The sequence below is a fragment of the Somniosus microcephalus genome, chromosome 10 (genome assembly GCF_052327205.1).
Source record: "Somniosus microcephalus isolate GS21.2 chromosome 10, FLI_Smic_1.0, whole genome shotgun sequence".
NCBI lineage: Eukaryota > Metazoa > Chordata > Chondrichthyes > Squaliformes > Somniosidae > Somniosus > Somniosus microcephalus.
In genome coordinates, this window is record NC_140996.1 from 225,778,440 (window position 1) to 225,801,455 (window position 23,016).

Sequence of the window (23,016 nt, forward strand, 5' to 3'; positions counted from 1 at the left end):
ACATACCTTGTCAAACAAAGCAATATACAGAGAAAACCCAAAGCGATCCTTCAGGCCTATCTTGTCAGCCAGCGAGTTGCACAGCTCTTTGGCGGTTGTTGCGGAGTCTGTCAGCAGGGTCTTCGTCGTCCCATCCATGAAGGTGACGGGCAGCATGATCGGCTTCTTTGACTTTGTGGCCTGTTATGAGGTGGTGGGGGTGGGTGGGGGGGGGGGGAGAAAGGGGGAAGAAAAGGCTCATCTGAATGAGACAAAAACCAGAGAAGTCAAGGTGATCAAAGTCAGAGTAAACTTTCAGCATGCGGAACCACAGGAAGCGGTTGAGGCAATTAGCTTGGATGTTTTCAAAAGGAAACCACACAAGTACATGAGAGAGAAAAGGGAATAGAAAGATACGCAGAGATGAGGTAGATGGAATGGGAAGAGATCTACGTGGAGTATAGACACCAGCACGGACTAGTTGAACCAAATGGTCCCTTTCTGTGCTGTATATTCTACGTAATGCTATGTGCCGGACTATCCACATTACACAAATTAGATGTAATATTGGACTTTTTCCTTCCCTCTAATCTAAAGGATCTATAGGCCCTCTCCCTCATCACATCCAACGAGGGTAGCCCCACAGATCCTTCCCCCTGCTCCCTCCCTCTTTAAGGTTAGCCCTCTGTTCTCGATCATAACTTGCCAGCATCATTACCACTCTAGGTAACCTAGAAGAGGGAATGTTATGTTGGCCCAATAATTTTAGTTAACTTATTTAAGACTCTAAAATAACAAGAACATGCTTCAAGAAGAAAAGGCCATTTGACCTCGCCAGTTCTGCCACGCAAGTTCCCCTTCATTTTCTTCCTACTTTATTAAGAACATAAGAGATAGGAGCAGGAATAGGCCACTCGGCCCCTCGAGCCTGCTCCGCCATTCAAGAAGATCAGGGCTGATCTTGGGCTCAAAGCCAATTCCCTGCCCACTCCCCATAACCCTTCACTCCCTTATCTTGCAAAAATCTGTCTATCCCCACCTTCAATGTATTTAATGACCCAGCCTCCACGGCTCTCTGGGGCAGAGAATTCCACAGATTTACGACCCTCTGATTTAAGGGCCAAGACTCCATGCAATCCCCTTTCGAACGGTCTAACCAAGTCAGCGTCCAGACGACAATCTATTCCATGAATTGGAGGAGTGCGAAGGTGGGAAAGCAGAGGGGGGGGGGGGGGGGGGGGGGGGAGGTGGAGAAAATTCTTCAAGATTGACCTCCTTTGCCCATAATGTCCTTGTGCTCCCTCCAGAACAACCACCCTGAACCAATGCCTCACCCTACAAAGGATCATAGCCACAAGCCCACGTGATACCACTCTGCACTGCAGCGCCTTTCAATGAGGGGCTGATTTGAGGCATATCTCTTGTATATATGGGATCTTGCTTTTCTCCCTCCTCCCATTACAATTCTTTTCCAATATCTGGCCCTCGGGTCACTTGCCATTGCCCTGCCAAGGGGCGGACATCCCCTGATTCAGGCCTCGGTGATGCTACTTTTCAGACAATTGGCTAGAAAAAGTTTGGAGTACATCAAGGTGGCTGAATCAGGTCTGTCGTCTTCTCCTCAGATGCAGTTACTACCTGGTACGACTGGAGGCTTAAAAACCCTTGGCTGAGAAAATCATGGGCACAAGCCTACATCACATGCGCCACAATGAACTGGGGTGCAAGAGTGGCGAGCGAGTCAAGGAATTTCAATAAAGTGCAAGGAACTTTCAATTTACCAACCACACACATTCATTGACAGAGTGAGACGCCATGCGAGTGTAAGTAGACACTGGCAACAATACAAAGAGGTCGAGCCCTTGCTGTATACAGATCACCAAGGTAGAAATTGGACCACGGTGTGTCCGCTTGACAGACGCAAGGGCGGGCAAGAGGCCCAGTTTCGTGACCAAAGTTCTGCTCCCCAAAGAACGCCTGAAAATTGTCCAACCCGAAATTGGGTGGTGCCAATTTTTTTCAGGCGTCCATGGCGGCCACCTAAATGCCTGTTTTAGGACCCCCCTCGGGAAAATTGGCCTGCTCCGCTCACGTATCATCAGGCGACCTCGCCAGTGGCCGTCACTAAAAAAGGTAACTCCTGTTTGTTTTTTGTTTTTTGTTTTTTTAAGTAAGAATGAATGAGTTGCCAGGTGGAGCTCCTGGCTGGAAAGCACTCCTGACCGCCGCTGTTGTCCATGTTCGGTCACCCCCCCCTTCCCCCCAGCCATCCTCTTTTCCCCTGCACCCACCCCCGGCAAGACAAGCGGCCAAATTTTTTATTTTATAAAAAAAATGATATAGGCAAACTTTCATTGGCGGCACAACAAGTTCACCCAAATTTTTGAAATGAGAGGCCAGATGCCCAATTTCAGGCCAGTCTCGGGCCTCTCGGTTGGGGCCGCACGCTGCTTGCGCGGTACCGAATTTGGGCGCAAAAAAAAAATGGGCCCTGAAGTTTTACCCCATTGAAAATTGCCTTCACCGTTAAAAGAAAAAAAAAACTTGCATTTTCTATAGCGTCCTTCACGACCTCTGGACGACCCAAAGCGCTTTACAGCCAATGAAAGTTCCTTTCACATGTAGTCACTTGTAATGTAGGAAGCACAGCAGCCAATTTGCGCACAGCAAGCTCCCACAAACAGCAATGAGATAAATGATCAGATCATATATTTTTTAATAGTGACACAAAAGCAAAATAATGCAGATGCTGGAAATCTGAAATAAAAACAGAGAATGCTGGAGATACTCAGCAGGTCAGGCAGCATCTGTGGGGAGAGAGAGAGACACACACACACAGGAGTTAACGTTTCAGGTCGATGACCCTTTGTCAGAACTAGAAAAAGCTGGAGATGGAACAGGTTTTTAAGCAAGTGTGGGGGGCCGGGAAAGGGGGAGGAAAGAACAAAAAAGGGAAAGTCTGTGATAGGGTGGAAGGCAGGAGAGATTAAGAGACAAAAGGGATGATGGTGCGAGGCAAAAGGAGATGGTAAAACACGAGAAGGGAAACAGAAAGCAATGAAGAGGAACAGGGTAAAAGAGACAAATGGAAATCCCGGAGAGAATAGCAGTAATTTTATAATACCCTGTATATTAAATATATATATATATATATTTTAGTGATGTTGGTTGAGGGTTAAGTATTGGACAACTCTCCTGCTCTTCTTCAAAATAGCGCCATGGGATCGGTTACGTCTACCTGAGGGGGCAGACGGGGGCCTCGGTTTAACGTCTCATGTGATTCTCTTGGAATATTGGCCCCCCTCTCCCATGAAATATTTGCAGGCACTAAATGCAGATTCCTCGGGAATTACCTGCAGTTCCAGCCAGCTTGGTGGCTGTGTCCGGGTCCCGTTAGCAAACGTTCTCCTCATCCTCTCCTCGCAGTAAGGTGCATAGCCAGGTGGGCCTCCATTGATGAAGTTCCTCAAATACTACAGGAAGAGCAATACTAGAGTCAACCATTCATAGAAACAGGAGGCGGCCATTTAATTTGTGGAGCCATTCAATTAGATCATGGCTGATCTGTATCTTAACTCCATTTACCCACCTTGGTTCCATAACCCTTAAGCCTAACAAAAATCTAGCAATCTCAGTTTTGAACTTATCAATTGACCGTCAGCTTTTTCAGGGGGGGGGGGGGGGGGGGGGGGGGAAAAGAGAGGGTGTTCCAGATTTCCACTACCCTTTGTGTGAAGAAGTGCTTCCTGACATCACCCTTGAACAGCCTGGCTCTAATTTTAAAGGTGATGCCCCCTTGTTCTGGACTCACCCCACCAGAGAAAATAGTTTCTCTCTTATCTACCCTATCGACTCCCTTTCAAAGAAGGTGGCTTCAGAAGTAGGACAATAGGAAGCCCTAGACATGTTCCGAGCTTTGAAGGAGGCCAGATTTCCAGACTTAAGTCAGATTCCTGCTGCCAGGAGGCCGAGGCTGATGTTCGCTCGGAGGGCAAACTCCTCTCTGTTCCTTACTGCCTCTCCGATAGCCGAGTACCGGGATAATCACTGGTGCAATTCACATCATTACTCTTTTGGTGCAGTTTGCCAACATGTTGTACCAAACTGTCTCTAAATACATCAATATTACCCGGTCGTGACACCTTATCAAAAATTCCTATTTATAAAAAAAAATGCTTAAAATGTAATCAAATCGGTTGGATTGCATGGGGGAAAGACAGACTTGCATTTCTACAGCACCTTTCATGACCTCAGGACGTCCCAAAGTACTTTACAGCCAATGAAGCACTTTTTGAAGTGTGGTCACTGTTGTAATGTAGGAAACGCAGCAGCCAATTTGCGCACAGCAAGCTCCCACAAACAGCAATGCGATAATGACCAGATCATTTTTTTTTTTTTTTTAAATAAATGTTGGCTGAGGGATAAATATTGGACCCAGGACACCGGGGAGAACTCCCCTTGCTCTTCTTTGAAATAGTGCCGTGGGATCTTTTACGTTTACCTGAGAGAGCAGACGGTTTAATGTCACATCCATCATAGGATGGATTTTGACTATATGTTAAGCATTTAAAGAACAACAAAAAGAGAGAAAGTTCTGGAAACTTGCCTTAACAAACTTTTCAGAAGGAGCAAAGCAGCCAACACAGAGAGACATGAGGATCCATCCCCTGGCATGGCTGCTCTTGGAGGGATTCTGGGTAAGCTGCTTACAGATCTGGCAATAAATCTCATCCCTGTCACGTGATAAAAAAAAGCAACCCGTCAACAAGTGGGATTTTCCTGTCGACCTTCATTTCACCTCTCATTTAATCAATCAGTCATTCGTACCACCATCCAGCAACTCAAGTTACTGAGCAAACACCATCACCACTTCAGTTAAACAAAAGAAAAGAATGTCTTTCGGATGAGACGTTAAACCGAGGCCCCGTCTGCTCTCTCAGGTGGATGTAAACGATCCCACGGCACTATTTCGAAGAAGAGCAGGGGAGTTATCCCCGGTGTCCTGGCCAATATTTATCCCTCAACCAACATAATTAAAACAGATTATCTGGTCATTATCACATTGCTGTTTGTGGGAGCTTGCTGTGCGCAAATTAGCTGCTGCGTTTCCTACATTACAACAGTGACTACACTTCAAAAAATACTTCTTTGGCAGGAAAGCACTTCAGGCTGTCCCGAGCTCATGAAAGGCACTATAGAAATGCAAGTCTCTCTTTTTTTTCTATCACGTCTTTCACCACCTCAGGACGTCCCAAAGTGCTTTACAGCCAATGAAGAACTTTTTGAAGTGTGGGAAATGCAGCAGCCAATTTGCACACAGCAAACTCCCACAATGTGATAATGACCAGATAATCTGTGTGAGTGATGTTGGTTAAGGGATAAATATTGGCTCCAGGACACTGGGGAGAACTCCCCTGCTCTTCTGCGAAACAGTGCCATGGGATCTTTTACATCCACCCAAGAGGTCAGACGGCGCCTCGGTTTAACGTCTCATCTGAAAGAGGGCGCCTCCGACACTGCAGCACTCCCTCAATACTGCACTGGGGTATCAGCATAGATTTGTGTGCTCAAGTCTCTTGAGCGGGACTTGAACCCACGACCTTCTGACTCCGAGGCGAGAGCACTGCCACACCGACCCATAGTATTGTAGGGCAGGAGCGGGGGTGGGACAGTATGCACTCTGAAAATAGATCAGATTGGCCCCAGCTGTTCTGCAATCTAAAATCAAGGAAATACCGCAAGTGGACAGACTGGTGGGTGGGGCTTCCAAAAGAAAATGGTTGATCTTCCTCGATCGTATTCTATTCCTGGTGAGGGAGGTCAACGAGGAAGAAAGGAATGAGAAGGTAAAGGTATGGGAAGGATCAGTACCTGACCTCCGGCCGTAGGATGCCATTCCCAATGATGAAGTGAAGTTTCTCCAGGTTGGAGGTTGGCCTGTCCTCCAACATACTGTTGCCCTGGAGGCTGTACTCACCATCATTCAACCTCTTTGCCACCTAACAGGAACCAAATGAGAAGCCAAAATCCAAATGAAGGTACAGCAACAACAATACAGAAAGAACTTGCACTGATATAGCGCCTTTGATGCAGTAAAATATTCCAACGTGCTTCACAGGAGCTTTATCAAAACAAAATTTGACACCAAGCCACATAAGGAGGTATTAGGGAATCAGGGGATATGGGGACCGGGCGGGAAAATGGAGTTGAGGTAGAAGATCAGCCTTGATCTTATTGAATGGCGGAGCAGGCTCGAGGGGCCGTGTGGCCGACTCCTGTGCCTATTTCTTATGTTCTATGTTCTTCTTAGGACAGGTGACCAAAAGCTTGGTCAAAGAGATAGGTTTTAAAGGAGGAGAGAGGCGGAGAGGCAGAGAGGTTTAGGGAGGGAATTCCAGAGCTTCGGGCCCAGGCAGCTGAAGGCACGGCCGCCAACAGTGAGGCGAAGGAAATCAGGGACGCTCAAGAGGGCAGAATTAGAGGAGCGCAGATATCTCAGGGGGGTTGTGGGGCTGGAGGAGGTTACAGAGATAGGGAGGGGTGAGGCCCCCATGGAGGGATTTGAAAACAAGGACGAGAATCGAGATGTTGCCGGACCGGGAGCCAATGTAGGCCAGCGAGCACAGGGGGGGGGGGTGATGGGTGAACGGGACTTGGATAGAAGGCTGATTGTTACTAGGGGGCAATCAAATGGAGGATATTTAGGCATTAAGCGAAGTTTGAGAGTTATCTGAATCTCAAAATTCAATTCGATGTCGTTCACTATTAAAGGTCAGTTGTGTGTGTACGTGGGACGGGGCAAGTACCCTCAGAATTACCTCCTCAGTAAGCTTGGACTTCTTCTTCAGTGTCAGAGACACCAGCTTGTGCCGCACGCTGTTCTTCTTATCGGAGTGCACGCTCTGCAACACAACAACGTCACACGGCAGCGCTCAAAAAAAGCCATCATAGGATATGAAAGTGTAGCTCAGATTTGTCAAAACAACTCCCTGATCTTCACCACACTTGTTACCAATGAACTTCTTTACCCAGAGAGTGGTGAGAATGTGGAACTCGCTACCACAGGGAGTGGTTGAAGCAAATAGTACAGACGCATTTAAGGGGAGGCTGGACAAGCACGAGGGAGAAGGGGATAGAGGGTTATGCTGATAGATTTAGACAAGGAAAGACGGGAGGAGGCTAGAGTGGAGCATAAACGCTGGCATAAACCAGTTGGGCCGAATGGCCTGTTACTGTGCCGTATAGCCTATGTAATTACATATGCAGGAGGACAAGGGCATCATTACCAAAAGGAGGGATTTCGGGGGTGAAAGGGGAGGGAAATAGGAAAAAGAGAAACTCTGTTAGATAACTGGGCAGACAGTCCAGCTACGTTGCAGTGTGGTCATCCTCACTTCCCCAGTCTATGTTAAGTTAGTCGATTCCCAGCTAGGTTGGCAGTATGGGCGCTACAGTTATCCTCCCGAAGGCTGCGGTCGAGGACAATAAACCCAGGGGCTCCCACTGCTACCCAATCACTCCTGCTGGATAGTGCAAGTATGGACAGTGGGCGAGGACAGGATTGGACCCACCACCCATGGGTGAATAGCCTGCCTACACTGACTGTTCACATGTAATAGGCAGCCACTTGGGCAAGATACCGGAGGATAGGCAACCTAATGAATTTATACCCCAGGAGCGAAGGGAAATAACTGGAGGGGCAAAAAAAGTAGTTACCCTGGATGCTCTTGACCCCTCAAACCTTGCTTGTGTGCAACAGAATGGCAGTTATCACAGAATAGAATCTTAACGCACAGAAGGAGGCCATTTGGCCCATCATGCCTGCACCAGCTCTTTGAAAGAGCTCTCCAATTAGTCCCATAGCCCTGCATTTGTTTCTTTCAAATATTTATCCAATTCCCTTTTGAAAATTACAGTTGAATCTGCTTCCAACACCCTTTCATCCAGTGCATTCCAGATCCTAACCACTCGCTGCATAAAAAAAATTCTCCTCATCTCATCTCTGGTTCTTTTGCCAATGACCTTCAATCTGTGCCCTCTGGTTACCGACCCTCCTGCCAGTGGAAACAGTTTCTCCTTATTTATTCTATCAAAACCCTTCATGATTTTGAACACCTCTATTAAATCTCCCCTTAACCTTCTCTGTTCGTGAGAAGAACAACCTCCTTAAGAGCCGAGAACGATCCCAGTTCTCTAGGTTTATGATGGTTCTAAAGAGGGGAAATATATGGGGAAAAGTTCTTGGGCAATTAAGAACTGCCAGGACATCATCTCCCGCCTGCCTCTTATTTATCCTAACAGTATCGTCACCAATCAGGTGTATCCTTCCCCAGAGCAGAGAGGTCCCTTCACCCGACAGCTTGGATGGCCAGGCTTACCTCTCCTTCTCCCTGCAGAGCCTGGAGTTCCCGCTTATACGTCTTCTTCCCAAGGGTTTCGTAGATTTTGGTCATGACCGGAATCTTCTCGCTGCCGTCGCTCATGGCCGTGTGGTACTTGGGTTCTGGCAAGTCCCCCATGAACCGTAATATCGTTATCCAGACCGCAAGGGCTGCCTGCAAGCAAAGAGGTTAGAAGAAAAGGAAGGAAAAGGCTTTTATTTCTATAGCACCTTTCACGACCTCAGGACGTCCCAAAGTGCTTTACAGCCAATGAAGTGAAGCTTTATTTCGGAAGTAGTGTAGGACATTTGCCATCAGGCGCACAGCAAGCTCCCAGATAATGACCAGATGATCAGTATTTTAGCACTAAAATACAGATTATCTGATCATGTTGGTTGAGGGATAAATATTGGCCAGGACACCAGGAAGAACTCCCCTGATCATCTTCGAAATAGTGCCGTGGGATCTTTTACGTCCACCCGAGAGAGCAGACGGGGCCTCAGTTTAACGTCTCATCCAAAAGACGGCACCTCAGAGTGCAGCACTCCCTCAGTACTGCATTGGAGTGTCAACCTAGATTTTTGTGCTCAAGTCCCTGGAGTGGGACTATGAACCCACAACCTTCTGACTCAGAGGAGAGTGCGCTACCCACTGGGCCATGGCTGACACCAGCTTAGTATGCGGAATAATCCTCTCATAGGGTTCAACGAGATTGTGATTTAGATGTATGCAACTAAATGATCTATTTCCTGTAACCTTCAGATAGAGCCCAGTCTTTTACTGCTTCCCAGGATTTAGGAAAAGCAATAGTGCTCAACATTCTCAGAAGCCAAGGGATGTGTCAGATCCCACAAGAGAGTACCAGAGTCCAGAATATCAGGTCAGAGGCGAGTGTGCTACCACTGAACCACCGCCGACACATCATACGCTCCATACCTGCCCGGAGCCAGGTAACCTCCTGGAAGAGGAGTAAAACCCAGGCCATTTAGTGCGGGGGGGGGGGGGGGGGGGGGGGGGGGGGGGGAAAAGAGAGTAAAATTCCTCTCTGACCTCAAAACTAGTCCAGGAGACCACTCTGGCCATGACTAATGTTATACAGTAGCAACCTCTTTTATGATGTGATCTCCACCTCAGCCAGAAACAGGTCCAGCTCTCGCTTGAAGGAATTCAGCGAATCAGCGTCCACCTCACGAGACGGCGGCCTGTTCCAGAGGTCCACTGTTCCTTGGGAAAATCACCTCCTGACATCTAACCTAGTTCTGTCTTTACACAATTTGGGGTCGTCATCCAATGTTCTCCCTAACCTATTTAGTTGATGTTTGAGGCCAACTTTCTGTCATCCTAAAAGATGGCTTGTTGGGGGAAACGAGTGTGTTTTCCACTCAAACATCAGGAACTCCCAAGTCAAGTGCCTCAGACGCCAAATAAGTTCACCTCTTCCAAGAAATTTTGCTCACCAGTTGGTCTCCTTCATCATCGTGGTAAAGCAAGGGCAGTTTGAGGGGCCTCCGAACGTAGGTGTGTGTTGTGGTGCCCTGAAAGTAGGTCGCAGCAAACTTGGCAAATTTGTACTCGGAGAGATCTTCCTCTTCCTCTTCCGGGAGTGGCAGGCTCGCATCCAGGTCCGCTTCCTCCATCTCTTTTGGGGCATGCTCAAGGTCCTGGCACCAACGTAAAACAGACTCAGAGCTCGGGTCATCAACGGCAAACCTCACCGACAACAGCGCGAACAAACAATCCATTCAAAAAACTGGGAAGTGAACGCGGAAATTGCAATAAATCAGCAGAGTTCCAGTCGCAGATGCAACGTATCGATTGCATCGATGCTTATTGAACACCACTGCAGAAGAGAGCAACCAGAACGATTGAGGGGATGGAGGGATTGGATTATGAGGAGCGATTATCTACATCAGGCACGTTCTCACTGGAAGAAAGAAGGCCGAGTGATGATACGATCCTAAAGGGACTGGATAACGTAGACCATGACTAGCTGTTTCACCTTGCCCAAAACAGTAGAACTGGAGGGCATGGCCTGTGCTTGAAGGGAGGGTAAATTCAAAACTCTGAGGAAACAATATTTCAGTGAATGAGTGGTCAATCTATGGAACAGGCTCCCTGGGGAGACGATGGAAACAAATAGAATTGATGAATTCAAATGCAAATTAGATAGATTTCTTTCAGAAAATAATAATTTTGGGATACTATATACGAGCAATATGGTAAGTGCAGCATTGCCTGGGAGGAACAGGTGACTGTGGACCTATGTTTCCCAAAGCTCTCCACAACACGAGTATTCCTCGCCTCATGTCTGGGTCTGTTGTAGACTGTTTGATGGAGATTGATTGCTGTGATTACTCAACAACTCCATTATTGTGTGACTACCAGGATGGTAGAAGGTAGATGGAACTTGGTCATTTTTCATTCAGCAATTCCTATGTTCTAGTTCCATCAATTTCCTGACAATGGCTCAGTAGTCATTACCGAAACCAAATAATAAAAAAATGTCTTAGCGTGAGTACCTCAAACCCAGATGGTGCTTGTCCCTCCTGTCCCGGCAGCACAGTGGGCGTACCCAGAAACCCGAACATCTTATCCACCATCTCGGAGTCATTCACGGGCTCATGTCGTGCCTTCTCCATCTGCTCCACCATTTCTTTCTTTCGACGGGCTTCCTGCCGCTCTTTCATCTCCCTCTCGGCATCTTCACGAGCCAGTTGAGCGAGACGTTCCTGCAGGGAGAAGGAGGGAACAAAATGCTTTCAGCCCCACAACCAATGTCAGTAAAACCATAGAAGATAGGAGGAGTAGGCCATTCGGCCCCTTGAGCCTGATCCGCCATTTAATGAGATTATGGCTGATCATCCAAATTCAGTACCCTGTCCCTGCTTTCTCCCCATATCCCTTGATCCCTTTAGCCTTAAGAAATATATCTAACTCCTTCTTGAATATATTTAATGAATTGGCCTCCACTGCCTTTAAGTCTGTGAGTTGTTCAAGTAATTAATACTCAGACTTAATCAGTAACAATAAAACAGGTCTTTACTGGTTGGAGGTAGGGACTACACTGAATACAAGATTACTGCACAGTGCTTATATACCGGTGTGTTCACCCCCGGTATTACGTCTACAGCAGCCTGAGAAAGTAGTACATCTCTTAAGGTGGAACAGGCTTAAGCTCTCTTAAGGTGGAACAGGTTACATACACAACTGCCTTCTGTGGTAGAGAATTCCACAGGTTCACCACTCTCTGGGTGAAGAAATTCCTCATCTCAGTCCTAAATGGCTTACCCCTTATCCTTAGACTGTGACCCCTGGTTCTGGACTCCCCCGCCATCGGGAACATCCTTCCCGCATCTAGTCTGTCTAGTCCTGTTAGAATTTTATAAGTTTTAATGAAATCCCCTCTCATTCTTCTAAACTCTAGCGAATATAAGCCTAATCGACCCAATCTCTCCTCATATGTCATTCCTGCCATCCCAGGTATCAGTCTGGTGAATCTTCGCTGCGCTCCCTCCATGGCAAGAACATCCTTCCTCAGATAAGGTGACCAAAACTGCACACAATACTCAATGCACCATTGGTTCAACCAGCCAAGCCAATGCAATCTGTTGGACTTGGATTCTTTCAACAAAAATACTGCTACCTGCCATTTTCAGCCCCTCTCAATCTCCTCCCTGGTCCTCCAGGAGTCACGTTAAGGTAGGTTCCTTGGGTGCTGGTAGCCTTCTAGCATCTTACCCAGATACACGTTCATGTGCACGATGTCAATTAGCGTCGGCAGGACCATGGACTACAATAGGAATTACAGCTATAGAACAACTTGTACTTATACAGCGCCTTGAAAGTAGTAAAAGATCCCAAGGCGCTTCATCAGACAAAATAAAATCGACACCGAGCTGAAGGAGGAGACATTAGGACAGGTGAACAACTGCTTTGTCAAAGAGGTAGGTTTTAGGGAGTCTTAAAAGGAGGGGAGAGAGGTGGAAAGGTGAAGGGGTTCAGGGAGAAAATTTCAGAGCTTAGGGACTAGACAGCTGAAGGCACGGCCGCCAATGGTGGGGCGAAAGAAGTGGGGGATGTACAAGGTCACCGAGATGTTGGACGATTGTAGAACTGGAGAAGGTTACAGAGGTAGGGAGGAGCAAGGCCATGGAGGGATCTGAGCACGAGGATGAGAATTTTAAAACCGTGGTGTTGCTGGACCGGGAGTCAACATAGGTCAGTGAATGCAGGGTGAACGGCACTTGGTGAGAGTTACGATACGGGTAGCATAGTTTTGGATGAGCTCAAGTTTACGGAGGGTGCAAAGTGGGAGGCCGGCCTGGAGAGCGTTGGATTAGTTGAATCTGGAGGTAACAAAAACATGGAAGAGGGTTTCAGCAGCATTAAATATTGGGAAGGCTAAAGCCAGTTATCGGTCCCTGCCACAAACTCTGTTCCCTAGCCACTGACTCCATCCCTCTCCCTAACATCTGTCTGAGGCTGAACTACACTGTTCGCAACCTTGGTGTCATATTTGACTCTGAAATGAGCTTCTGATCACATATCCGCAGCATAACTAAGGCGGCCTATTTCCACCTCTAACATCGCCCGTCTCCGCCCCGCCTCAGCTCATCCGCTGCTGAAACCCTCATCCATGCCTTTGTTACCTCTAGACTTGACTATTCCAACACACTCCTGGCTGGCCTCCCACATTCTACCCTACGTAAACTTGAGGTCATCCAAAACTCGGCTGCCCGTGTCCTAACTCACACTAAGTCCCGTTTGTCCATCACCCCTGTGCTCGCTGATCTACATTGGCTCCCAGTTAAGCAACGCCTCAATTTCAAAATTCGCATCCTTGTTTTCAAATCCCTCCATGGCCTCGCCCTTATCTATCTCTGTAATCTCCTCCAGCCCCACAAACCCAGAGATATCTGCGCTCCTCTAATTCTGCCCTCATGAGCATCCCTGATTATAATCACTCAACCTTTGGTGGCCGTGCCTTCTGTTGCCTGGGCCCTAAGCTCTGGAATTCCCTCCCTAAATCTCTCCACTTCTCTTTCCTCCTTTAAGGCGCTCCTTACAACCTACCTCTTTGACCAAGCTTTTGGTTACCTGCCCTAATTTGTCCTTATGTGGCTCAGAGTCAAATTTTGTCTTAAAATACTCCTGTGCAGCGCCTTGGGACGTTTTACTACATTAAAGGCGCTATATAAATACAAGTTGTTGTTGATGGGCTGAAGCAGGGGTGGAGATGGGCAATATTAGAGACTGAACCTGTCCTGACCAGTTGGTCACGTGTGCTGGAAGGGGGGGGTCACTGCGGGGGGGGGGGGGGGGGACCAGGGGGAGACCAGGAGCTCTGGACCACTTCTCCCCTCCTTAACCTGGAACAAAATTGGTGGTGCCCTCGACTAACTCGGTGTAGACCGGGAATCAAACCAGGCGCAGATAGAACACTCCTGTGTAATACTTTCACCAACACAAACCTAGATGGATTATGTAAAACGATCCACATCCCAGGATGCCATTGAGTTACATTTCCAGTCGTGGAAAACTGGAGCAAAGTCACTCGAGCCACCCACCTGGTGTTTCTTCTCCGCCTCCTCCTTGGCTTTCTTGCCATTCATCTCCTTGCGTAGACGCACCTCCTCGGCAAGACGCAGCTTCTCCGCTTCCAGCCGTCGCCGGTACTGTCGGGGGAAAACGTAGAAGGATGAATTTCGACCGTTCAAAATCAGCATTTTACGGTTTCAAATATGTGATTTCTTTAAATGTGGAGCTTCACGTTCAAACGTTCAATAGTGAATCAACATCGTCACGGCAAAGAAAAGGGATCAAAAACTGTAGGCGGGCCAATCGAATAGGATAGTTATAGATCACCTGACTTGGAAGTATATCGCCGATCCTTCATCGTCGCTGGGTCAAAATCCTAGAACTCCCTCCCTAACAGCACTGTGGGAGCACCTTCACCACACGGACTGCAGCGGTTCAGGAAGGCAGCTCACCACCATCTTCTCAAGGGCAATTAGGGATGGGCAATAAATGCTGGCTTTGCCAGCGACGCTCACATCCCATGAATGAATTTTTAAAAAGGATTGCATTTATATAGCACCATTCCATGACTTCAGGTCACTACGGAGTTTGACTTTTTGCAATGAGAATGCACCAAATCGCTCAGCTGTCCTCCAAAGATGCATTGAACAAGTGACAAGAGGCCTGGCTTGCAAGGGAAAGGAGATCAACAATTCACTAGACTGACCCGCGTCACCGGGCTCCAGAGAGTCAGAGCATTGTAGATGCTCCTGTGTACTGTAGAGGACTAAACCTCACCGCTACACATCAGGGGGACTTATCAAACTAATAAATAACACGGGAGACTACAGGAAGACAGAATGAAACAGGCAAACAGGTGGCAGATGCAGTTTAATGCAGAGATGCAAAGTGGCACAGGTTTTGTGAAAAACAACAGTGGAGGAACACTCGCACCCTAAATCATACAGCATAGGAGACGACCATTCAGCCCATCGTGCCTGTGCCGGCTCTTTGAAAGAGCTCTCCAATTAGTCCTATTCCCCCCTGCTCTTTCCCCATAGCCCTGCAAATGTTTTCCTTTTCAAATTATATATCCAATCCCCTTTTGACTTTTCTCCCTGGTTGCTCGTAGCATCATCCTGGAGATTTAGTCTTCAATTCCCAGAGACTCCAGGATATTCCTGGAGGGTTGGCGACCCCACTTGTAGGTGCTGTTGTTCCCGATTTCTTTGTCGGCCGGCACAGACGCGATGAGCAGAATGGCCTCCTTCTGTGCCGTAAATATCTAATGATTCAACTCAAGAGGGACTTCACTGTACCTCCTGAAGCTTTTTGGGACACCCTGAGACATGATATGTAGAATCATACAGCACAAGAGGAGGCCATTCGGCCCATCGTGCTGGTACCAGCTCTTTGAAAGAGCTCGCCAATTAGTCCCCACTCCCCCCTGCTCTTTCCCCCCATAGCCGTACATACGTGTCCTTTTCAAATATATTCCAATTCCCTTTGGAAAGTTACCATTGAATCCGCATCCACCGCCCTTGAAGGCAGTGCGTTCCAGATCACAAAAGCTTGCATTCAAAATAGCAAATTCTATTTATGCAGCAAGCTCTTGGCAATTACTTTCCACATAAAGGCAGGCTCAGCTCCCAACGCGAGGCCCCCTTGCTGTGTAAAAGGCACTTACATCCCCTTTCAGCCGCTTGTAGAGTCTGCGTGCGATCATGCCTCGAACACAGGCCTGGATGGTGATGACGGCCCAGAAGCGATGACGGAACGCTCTTCGCACCAGGTACCCCCGGCAACGGGCCTGGAACATGATGATTCTCTTGCGGGCGAAGTGATACTGTGTGCAGAGCTTACGGGATCGATACAGAGCCTGCAGTCTGGAGAATCCGACTCTCATCTAAACAAGGTTTCAGAAAAAAGAGAAACATTGAAAAAAATGTTTTTAAAACAACACGGTGTAATTTCTGTTTCCCGCACTAACCACTCGTACTCTGAGCACAAGAACATAAGAATTAGGAGTCGTCGGCCATTTGGCCCCTCGAGCCTGCTCCGCCATTCAATAAGATCGCGGCTGATCTTCTACCTCAACTCCACCTTCCCGCACTATCCCCATATCCCTTGATTCCATTACAAGCTAAATTATCAGCCAGTTCTTAGGCTGTGGAGTCACACTCACTAGGACAGAGGTCATCCAAACCAATATCACGGAGGACCTTAACAGCCAACATAGACATGTATCCTATAAGGTTTCACCATATTTGACAGGGCCTCGTCTTGGGCTGATGCACCTTCTAAGTTTCCCGAAGGAACAAGTCTACAAATATGGGTGCGCCTTACTTTGCAGTAGATGAGATGGTGCCGGAAAAAACCCCAGAATACATGACAGTCTACTTTTACGCAAGGTGGAATGTTGTTTTAAAATTTTAACTCATTCACAGGATGTGGGCGTCGCTGGCAAGGCCAGCATTTACTGCCCATCCCTAATCACCCTCGAGAAGGTGGTGGTGAGCCTCCTTCTTGAACCGCTGCAGTCCGTGTGGTGAAGGTGCTCCCACAGTGCTGTTAGGGAGGGAGTGCCAGGGATTTTGACCCAGCGACGATGAAGGAACGGCCGATATATTTCCAAGTCAGGATGGTGTGTGACCTGGAGGTGGTGGTGTTCCCATGCGCCTGCTGCCCTTGTCCTTCTAGGTGGTAGAGGTCGCGGGTTTGGGAGGTGCTGCCGAAGAAGCCTTGGCGAGTTGCTGCAGTGCATCTTGTAGATGGTACACACTGCAGCCACGGTGCGCTGGTGGTGGAGGGAGTGAATGTTTAAGGTGGTGGATGGGGTGCCAATGAAGCGGGCCACTTTGTCGTAAATCCTTTAACTATTCTTGTATTTTTTATTTAAATACTGTCATGTGTAAGTAAAGGCAAACAATGATGGGGACCCAACCTTTACAAGGTAATCGCAACAACATTTACAAACTGCGGGAAAATGTAACATGATCCTCCCTCCAGGAGTGTGTCCAAACAGAGCTGCCAACCCTAGCCACGAGGAAGGTTGCAATCTACATAAAAGACTAAGAACTAATTAGAAATGGTTAACTCACCGCACTGAAGTTCTTCCGGCACTGATACCCTCGCCAATACTTCTGAATCAACATCACTGATTTTCTTATTTTAACAAAATTTGACCTGTGGAAGATTTTGAAATTTTTAAAATCCAAAATCTTAGACGTTTTCTTAAAAAAAACACACTGCAGCTCCATATCATATTACAGGAAACTCTCATTTAAACAGCACCTAAATATCCGGAATTCTCTAATAACCGGCAAAATTCTCACTCTGAAAAAAACACCTCAATAACCGGCAATGTTGCCGAGTCCGAGTCCCCCGCGGTGGCCGAGTTGGTCAGTGGGGGGGGGGTCGTTCTCCAAACTGCCACTACTCGGCTTCTTGGTGCGGTCGGAAGTCTCTTCCAATCCGAACACCTCAATATCCGGAAATGTTGCCGAGTCCGAGTCCATTTAATGCAACATTCTGTAGGTGAGTACCCAATTATACTGCACATTTCTTGATTTTTATAAATTTTTGTTAGTTAAAAATAGCCTCGGTAGATAACCCTCTCCGTTATCCGGAATTTTTAATCAACCGGCAACATCCCGGTCCCGTCGGTGCCGGATACGAAAGAGTTTCCTGTACCAAACATTGATAGCCGTCAACTGCACTAGCTGCAGAGTGAGCGCCCCCTTTAAAATCGGAGCTCAGTGGGTTAACACTCTGGCTGGAACTCAAGTGCAGTTCTTGGAGGCGAGTGAGAAGGTAATATATTGTGGAACTTCACTTAAACAAAGGAGAGAGGCACTGGAGAAGGTGCAAAAAATAGATTTACAAAGGACGATACCAGAACTGAGGTTATAATGATCAGGAAAAAACTGAACAGTCTTTCTTTAAGAAAAAGAGGCGGCTGAGGAGTGACCTAATAGAGGTCTTTAAAATTGTGAAAGGGTTTTAATAGGGTAGACACAGAAAATGTTTCCATGTGTGGGGGAAACCAAAACTAGGTCATAAATAGAAGATAGTCACTAATAAATCCAATAAGGAATTAAGGAGAAACTTCTTTTACTTAGAGTGGTTGGAATGTGGAACTCGCTACCACAGAGTGGTTGAGGCAAATAGTATAGATGCATTTAAGGGGAAGCTAGATAAACACATGAGGGGGGGAAAGAATGGAAGGATATCCTGATAGGGTGAGATGAAGTAGGGTGGGAAGAGGCTCGTGTGGAGCATAAATACCGGCACGGACCAGTTGGGCCGAATGGCCTGTTTCTGTGCTGTACGTTCTATCTAATTCTATGCAGATCAGGAAAATTGAACACCCCCTTGTGTTGAAGTGGACAGAATGGAGTTCACGATGAGGTGCACGACAGAAGGAAGGAGCAGGATTGCGGGTCAAGTAGCCTTTTCTTATTTAAATTATTCGAAATCTCGGTTAACTAACTCCAAATGCTCGGTGGAGGGCGCACAGCAAATCAGATGTTGGGATATATCAGTCAATATTCAGCCGAAATAGTGAGGTAGTCCTGCCACTTTATAAACCATTGGTGTGCCCGCACTTGGAACACTGTGTACAGTTCTGGCCGCCACAGTACAAAAAGGATATTACAGTTATTGAAAGGATAGAGAAGAGAGCAACCAGAATGATAGAGGGGAATGGAAGGATTGGATTGTGAGCAGTGATTATGAAAATTGGACATGTTCTCACTGGAAAAGAGAAGGTCGAGAGGTGATACGATTGCTGTTTTTAGGATTGTAAAGGGATTAGATAATGTTGACTGTGACAATCTGTCTCACCTCGTCCAGGACAGGAGAACCAGAGGATACGGCCTGCAATTGAAGGGGGGTAAATTCAAAACTAATCTTAGGAAACAGAGCGAGTGGTCAATCCATGGAACAGGCTCCCTCGGGAGACGGTGGAGGAAGTTAGGATTGATTCATTCAAATGCAAATCAGATGAGATTCCTTTTAGAAAAGGATATTTTGGGATACAGTATGAGAGACGTGACATGTGGGGAGTGTAGCGTGCTTTTGGGGGGGGGGGGGGGCGGTAGAAACGGGTGACTTTGGACCTATGGTTCCCCAAAGCTCTCCACTGGGGATTTTCCTTGCCTCATGTCTGGGTCTGTTGTAGACTCATTGATAGAGATTGATTGCTGTGATTAGTCAGCAACTCCCATTTTCGTTCTATCATCGATTACCAGGATGGTGGAAGGCGAACTAGATGGATGTTGGTCTTCTTACAGTTAGAAATTCCCATGTTCCTGATGTAGCAAATGTTATCCAAACAAAATTGCACTCCTCTTCTTCCAATTATAAATGATATATAAATATAAGTAATAAAAATATAAGTAATAAAGGTTCTAATGTATTAAGGTTGAAGCCAAAAGTTCACAACACTGAGATGGAGGGATTTAGATTGAAAGAGAGGCCGATGTCCTCATATGATCGTACACTCCTTTCCCAATTCGCCCAAACATAGACCAATCAGGAATTGTTTTATTCACTCATTTCTCATTCATAACCAATTAGAAACTCTCAACGTTGCTAGCTGACCTTTCCCCTGTGGTTGTTTCCACTGGCTGGAGAGTCTAGAACCAGGGGTCACAGTCTCAGAATAAGGGGTCGGCCATTTAAGACCGAGATGAGGAGGAATTTCTTCACTCAGAGGGTGGTGAATCTTTGAATTCTCGACCCCAGATAGCTGTGAATGCTGAGTCTTTGAGTATATTCAAGACTGAGATCGACAGATTTTTGGACTCTAGGGGAATCAAGGGTTATGGAGATCGGGCGGGAAAGTGGAGTTGAGGTCGATGATCAGCCATGATCTTATTGAATGGCGGAGCAGGCTCGAGGGGCCGCAAGACCGACTCCTGCTCCTAATTCTTATGTTGAGAGTAGCAGGGTAACATGATTAGACTAGATCGCTCCAGTTTAAAAGGAGCCAAACAGCTTCCTTCTGTGGTGAAATGTCAGTGATTCGCTTTGCAGTTAGATGGCAACATTCAAGACGTTTAACCAAATAGCCTTCCGTAAATCTGGGGACTTCTGAATAAAGCAGGGCCGCTCTAGTGTCTGATGAGCCCTACCTGTCTTTGAATCCTCGAACCACTTTCTGAATGAGGATGACCCGGTCTGTGATTGCCTTGTCTCTTTCTATCTCCAGCAACATGTCATGGTGATCCTGAAAAAAAAAGTATGTAATCAAAAAAAATATCCACTGCTCACCAAATAAACCCTATTCAGGGATGGAGGAACAATACTACTCAATTAGATACCGGAACAACAACGTATTTATATAGCACCTTTAATGTAGTAAAACATCCCAAGGCGTTGCACAGGAGTATTTTAAGACAAAGAAATGACACTGATCCACATAAGGCTAAATTAGGGCAGGTGACCAAAAGCTTGGTCAAAGAGGTGGGTTTTAAGGAGCGTCTTAAAGGAGGAAAGAGAGGTAGCGAGGCAGAGAGGTTTAGGCAGGCAACTCCAGAGTTTAGGGCCCAGGCAACAGAAGGCACGGCCACCAAAGGTTCAGCGATTATAATCAGGGATGCTCAAGAGGGCAGAATTGGAGGAGCGCAGATATCTCGGGGGGGGTTGTGGGGCTGGAGTAGGTTACAGAGATAGAGAGGGGGAAGGCCATGGAGGGATTTGAAAACAAGGATGAGAATTTTGCAATCGAGGCGCTGCTTAACCGGGAGCCAATGTAGGTCAGCGAGCACAGGGGTGATGGGCAAACGGGACTTGGTGCGAGTTAGGACACAGGCAGCCGAGTTTTGGATGACCTCAAGATTACACCCTACTTGTGTGGAGAACTGTATTTCCCCTTCCGGCAGCCTAGATCTTTGCTAATATCTAACATTTCCTACTGTTGTCTAGGCAACAGGCTGGTCTAGAATCATGGGAGTTCTGCAAATCTGTAATTCTCTTCCCCCAAAAAAGCTGTTGAGGCTAGGTCAATTCAAAATTTCACCGAGACTGATAGATGAGGGATATTAAGGGTTTATAGAACCAAGGCGGGCAAATGGAGTTAAGATACAGATCAGCCATGATTTAACTGAATGGTGGAACAGGCTCGAGGGGCTGAATGGCCTCCTCCTCTTCCTTCCATAAAACATTAGTTAGGCCTCAGCTAGAGTACTGCGTGCAGTTCTGGTCACCACATTACAGGAAAGAGGTGATTGCACTAGAGAGGGTACAGTGGAGATTTACAAGGATGTTGCCGGGAATAGAGAATCATAGCTATGAGGAAAGACTGGATAGGCTGGGTTTGTTTTCCTTGGAACAGAGGAGGCTGAGGGAAGACCTTATTGAGGTGTATTGTAGGTATTGACGTATACCTAACAAATAACAGATCGACGAATAACGGAGATTGCCTCAGGAGAACAAGTAAACAGGTCTTTAATGTAGGAATTAACGAATTCAAACAACTTGCTGAGATCGACACAGGAGAGCCATGAAACAGGTCTTTACTCAACGGAGATGCCACGAGGACTGCCCGAGCAGCCCTGTGGATTGCGCCGTGACGTCATCGCGTTTGCCCGCATTTTCCCGCGCTTGGGTAGCCACGTGATTTGCGTCGTGACATCATCGCGTTTGCCCGCGCTTGGGTAGCCACGTGATTTGCGTCGTGACGTCATCGCGTTTGCCCGCGCTTGGGTAGCCACGTGATTTGCGTCGTGACGTCATCGCGTTTGCCCGCGCTCTTAAAGAAGCCACGCCCCGTACATGCAAAACTCTATATACAAAACCCAGTAATGCCCAACACAATGGTGCGGGTTTAGGCTGGTGTAAGAACATCGTTAAAGGGAATTATATACAGTTAGCAAGATTAACTCGGTGGTACCGCCACAGTATAAAATTATGAGGGGCCTAGATAAAGTGGATAGAAAGGACCTATTTCCCTTAGCAGAGGGGTCAAAAACCAGGGGGCACAGATTTAAAGTAATTGGTGGAAGGTTTAGAGGGGATTTGAGGGAAGTTTCTTCACCCAGAGAGGTTGTGGGGGTCTGGAACTCACTGCCTGAAAGGGTGGTAGAGGCAGGAACCCTCATCACATTTAAAAAGTACTTGGATGTGCACTTGGGATGCTCTAACCTGCAGGGCTACGGACCAAGAGCTGGGAAGTGGGATTAGGCTGGATATCTCTCTGTTGGCCGGCACGGACACGATGGGCCGAAATGGCCTCCTTCCGTGCTGTAACTTTCTATGATTCCTATTTTCTTAGAGGAGAGCACCGGGTTGGCTCTCTGCGGTTAGATTGAGAGCTGGCGGTCGTTCTTGGTTTGGACCAAGGAGTTCTCCACATGTTGCTGTCGGTGTGTCCCCATTTTTGGCTGACAGGCGAGTTGCTAGGGTACAACAGATCCTCTCAGAGACGAGCCTTCACACCTCCATAAGGTTCTCCATCTAGTGGCTCGACTGAGAAAGGCCCAACCTTTTATGCTGTACTGAAGCCCAAGGTCAGAATAGTGCCTTGGCCATCTTCAAGAAAGATTAAGGCAAGTCTACCTTGCCTTCTCCTCTCCCCGTTGATTGATTGACTGACTGACACACACTCTCTACATTGCCTTATCTCAGTTTAAGATTTTTGCATATTATAGTCTAGTTGAGACAGAGCATTCACTGAAGGTGGGATGGGGAGGGTAATATGGATTCAAATGCATATTAGATGTAAAAGTAAACCTTTAGCCCTACACAGCAAATCAGGAACTATCATTGCGGTTTTCTATTAATAGCCAAATGCAGTCAGAAACATTTGATGACCATTACTTTTCCCTCGACTCATTCTACTTTACTTCAATCCTGTCCCACTCTACCCGATTTTAATCCTAAAAAAAAATGCATTAAAAACAAAATCTCTCAGCACACACCCACACGTTTCCCACAAGTTTCCATGACGATGACCTTCCACGATCATCACTGTCCCATCAGACGTTTCGGAGTTTCCGGACAGGAAGCCGAGCTCTCCTGCTGTCCTCAGCAACAACAAAAAACAAAGCAGCTTCCTGACACAGCAACAGCTGAGAATCTCTGATAAACCCACCGTGGGTGGATGGAGGAACAGTGTTATTCTCCAACAGCCAGC

General features: G+C 47.1%; 1 protein-coding gene across 4 annotated transcripts in view; it reads right to left on the reverse strand.

Moving 5' to 3' along the window:
* Nucleotides 1–23,016, reverse strand: part of myo7aa (myosin VIIAa) — a 226,564-nt gene that overhangs the window by 59,077 nt on the left and 144,471 nt on the right. For all 4 annotated transcript variants that reach the window (XM_085999675.1, XM_085999676.1, XM_085999674.1 and 1 more), the window contains 12 exons: nt 20,015–20,109; nt 16,979–17,063; nt 15,565–15,783; nt 13,928–14,035; nt 10,880–11,089; nt 9,818–10,021; nt 8,358–8,534; nt 6,798–6,881; nt 5,851–5,978; nt 4,586–4,712; nt 3,333–3,452; nt 7–180 (listed from right to left, as the gene is read on the reverse strand). In XM_085999675.1, coding sequence (XP_085855801.1) covers nt 7–180; nt 3,333–3,452; nt 4,586–4,712; nt 5,851–5,978; nt 6,798–6,881; nt 8,358–8,534; nt 9,818–10,021; nt 10,880–11,089; nt 13,928–14,035; nt 15,565–15,783; nt 16,979–17,063; nt 20,015–20,109 — 1,731 coding nt within the window. The remainder of the gene's footprint in view (nt 1–6; nt 181–3,332; nt 3,453–4,585; nt 4,713–5,850; nt 5,979–6,797; nt 6,882–8,357; nt 8,535–9,817; nt 10,022–10,879; nt 11,090–13,927; nt 14,036–15,564; nt 15,784–16,978; nt 17,064–20,014; nt 20,110–23,016) is intronic.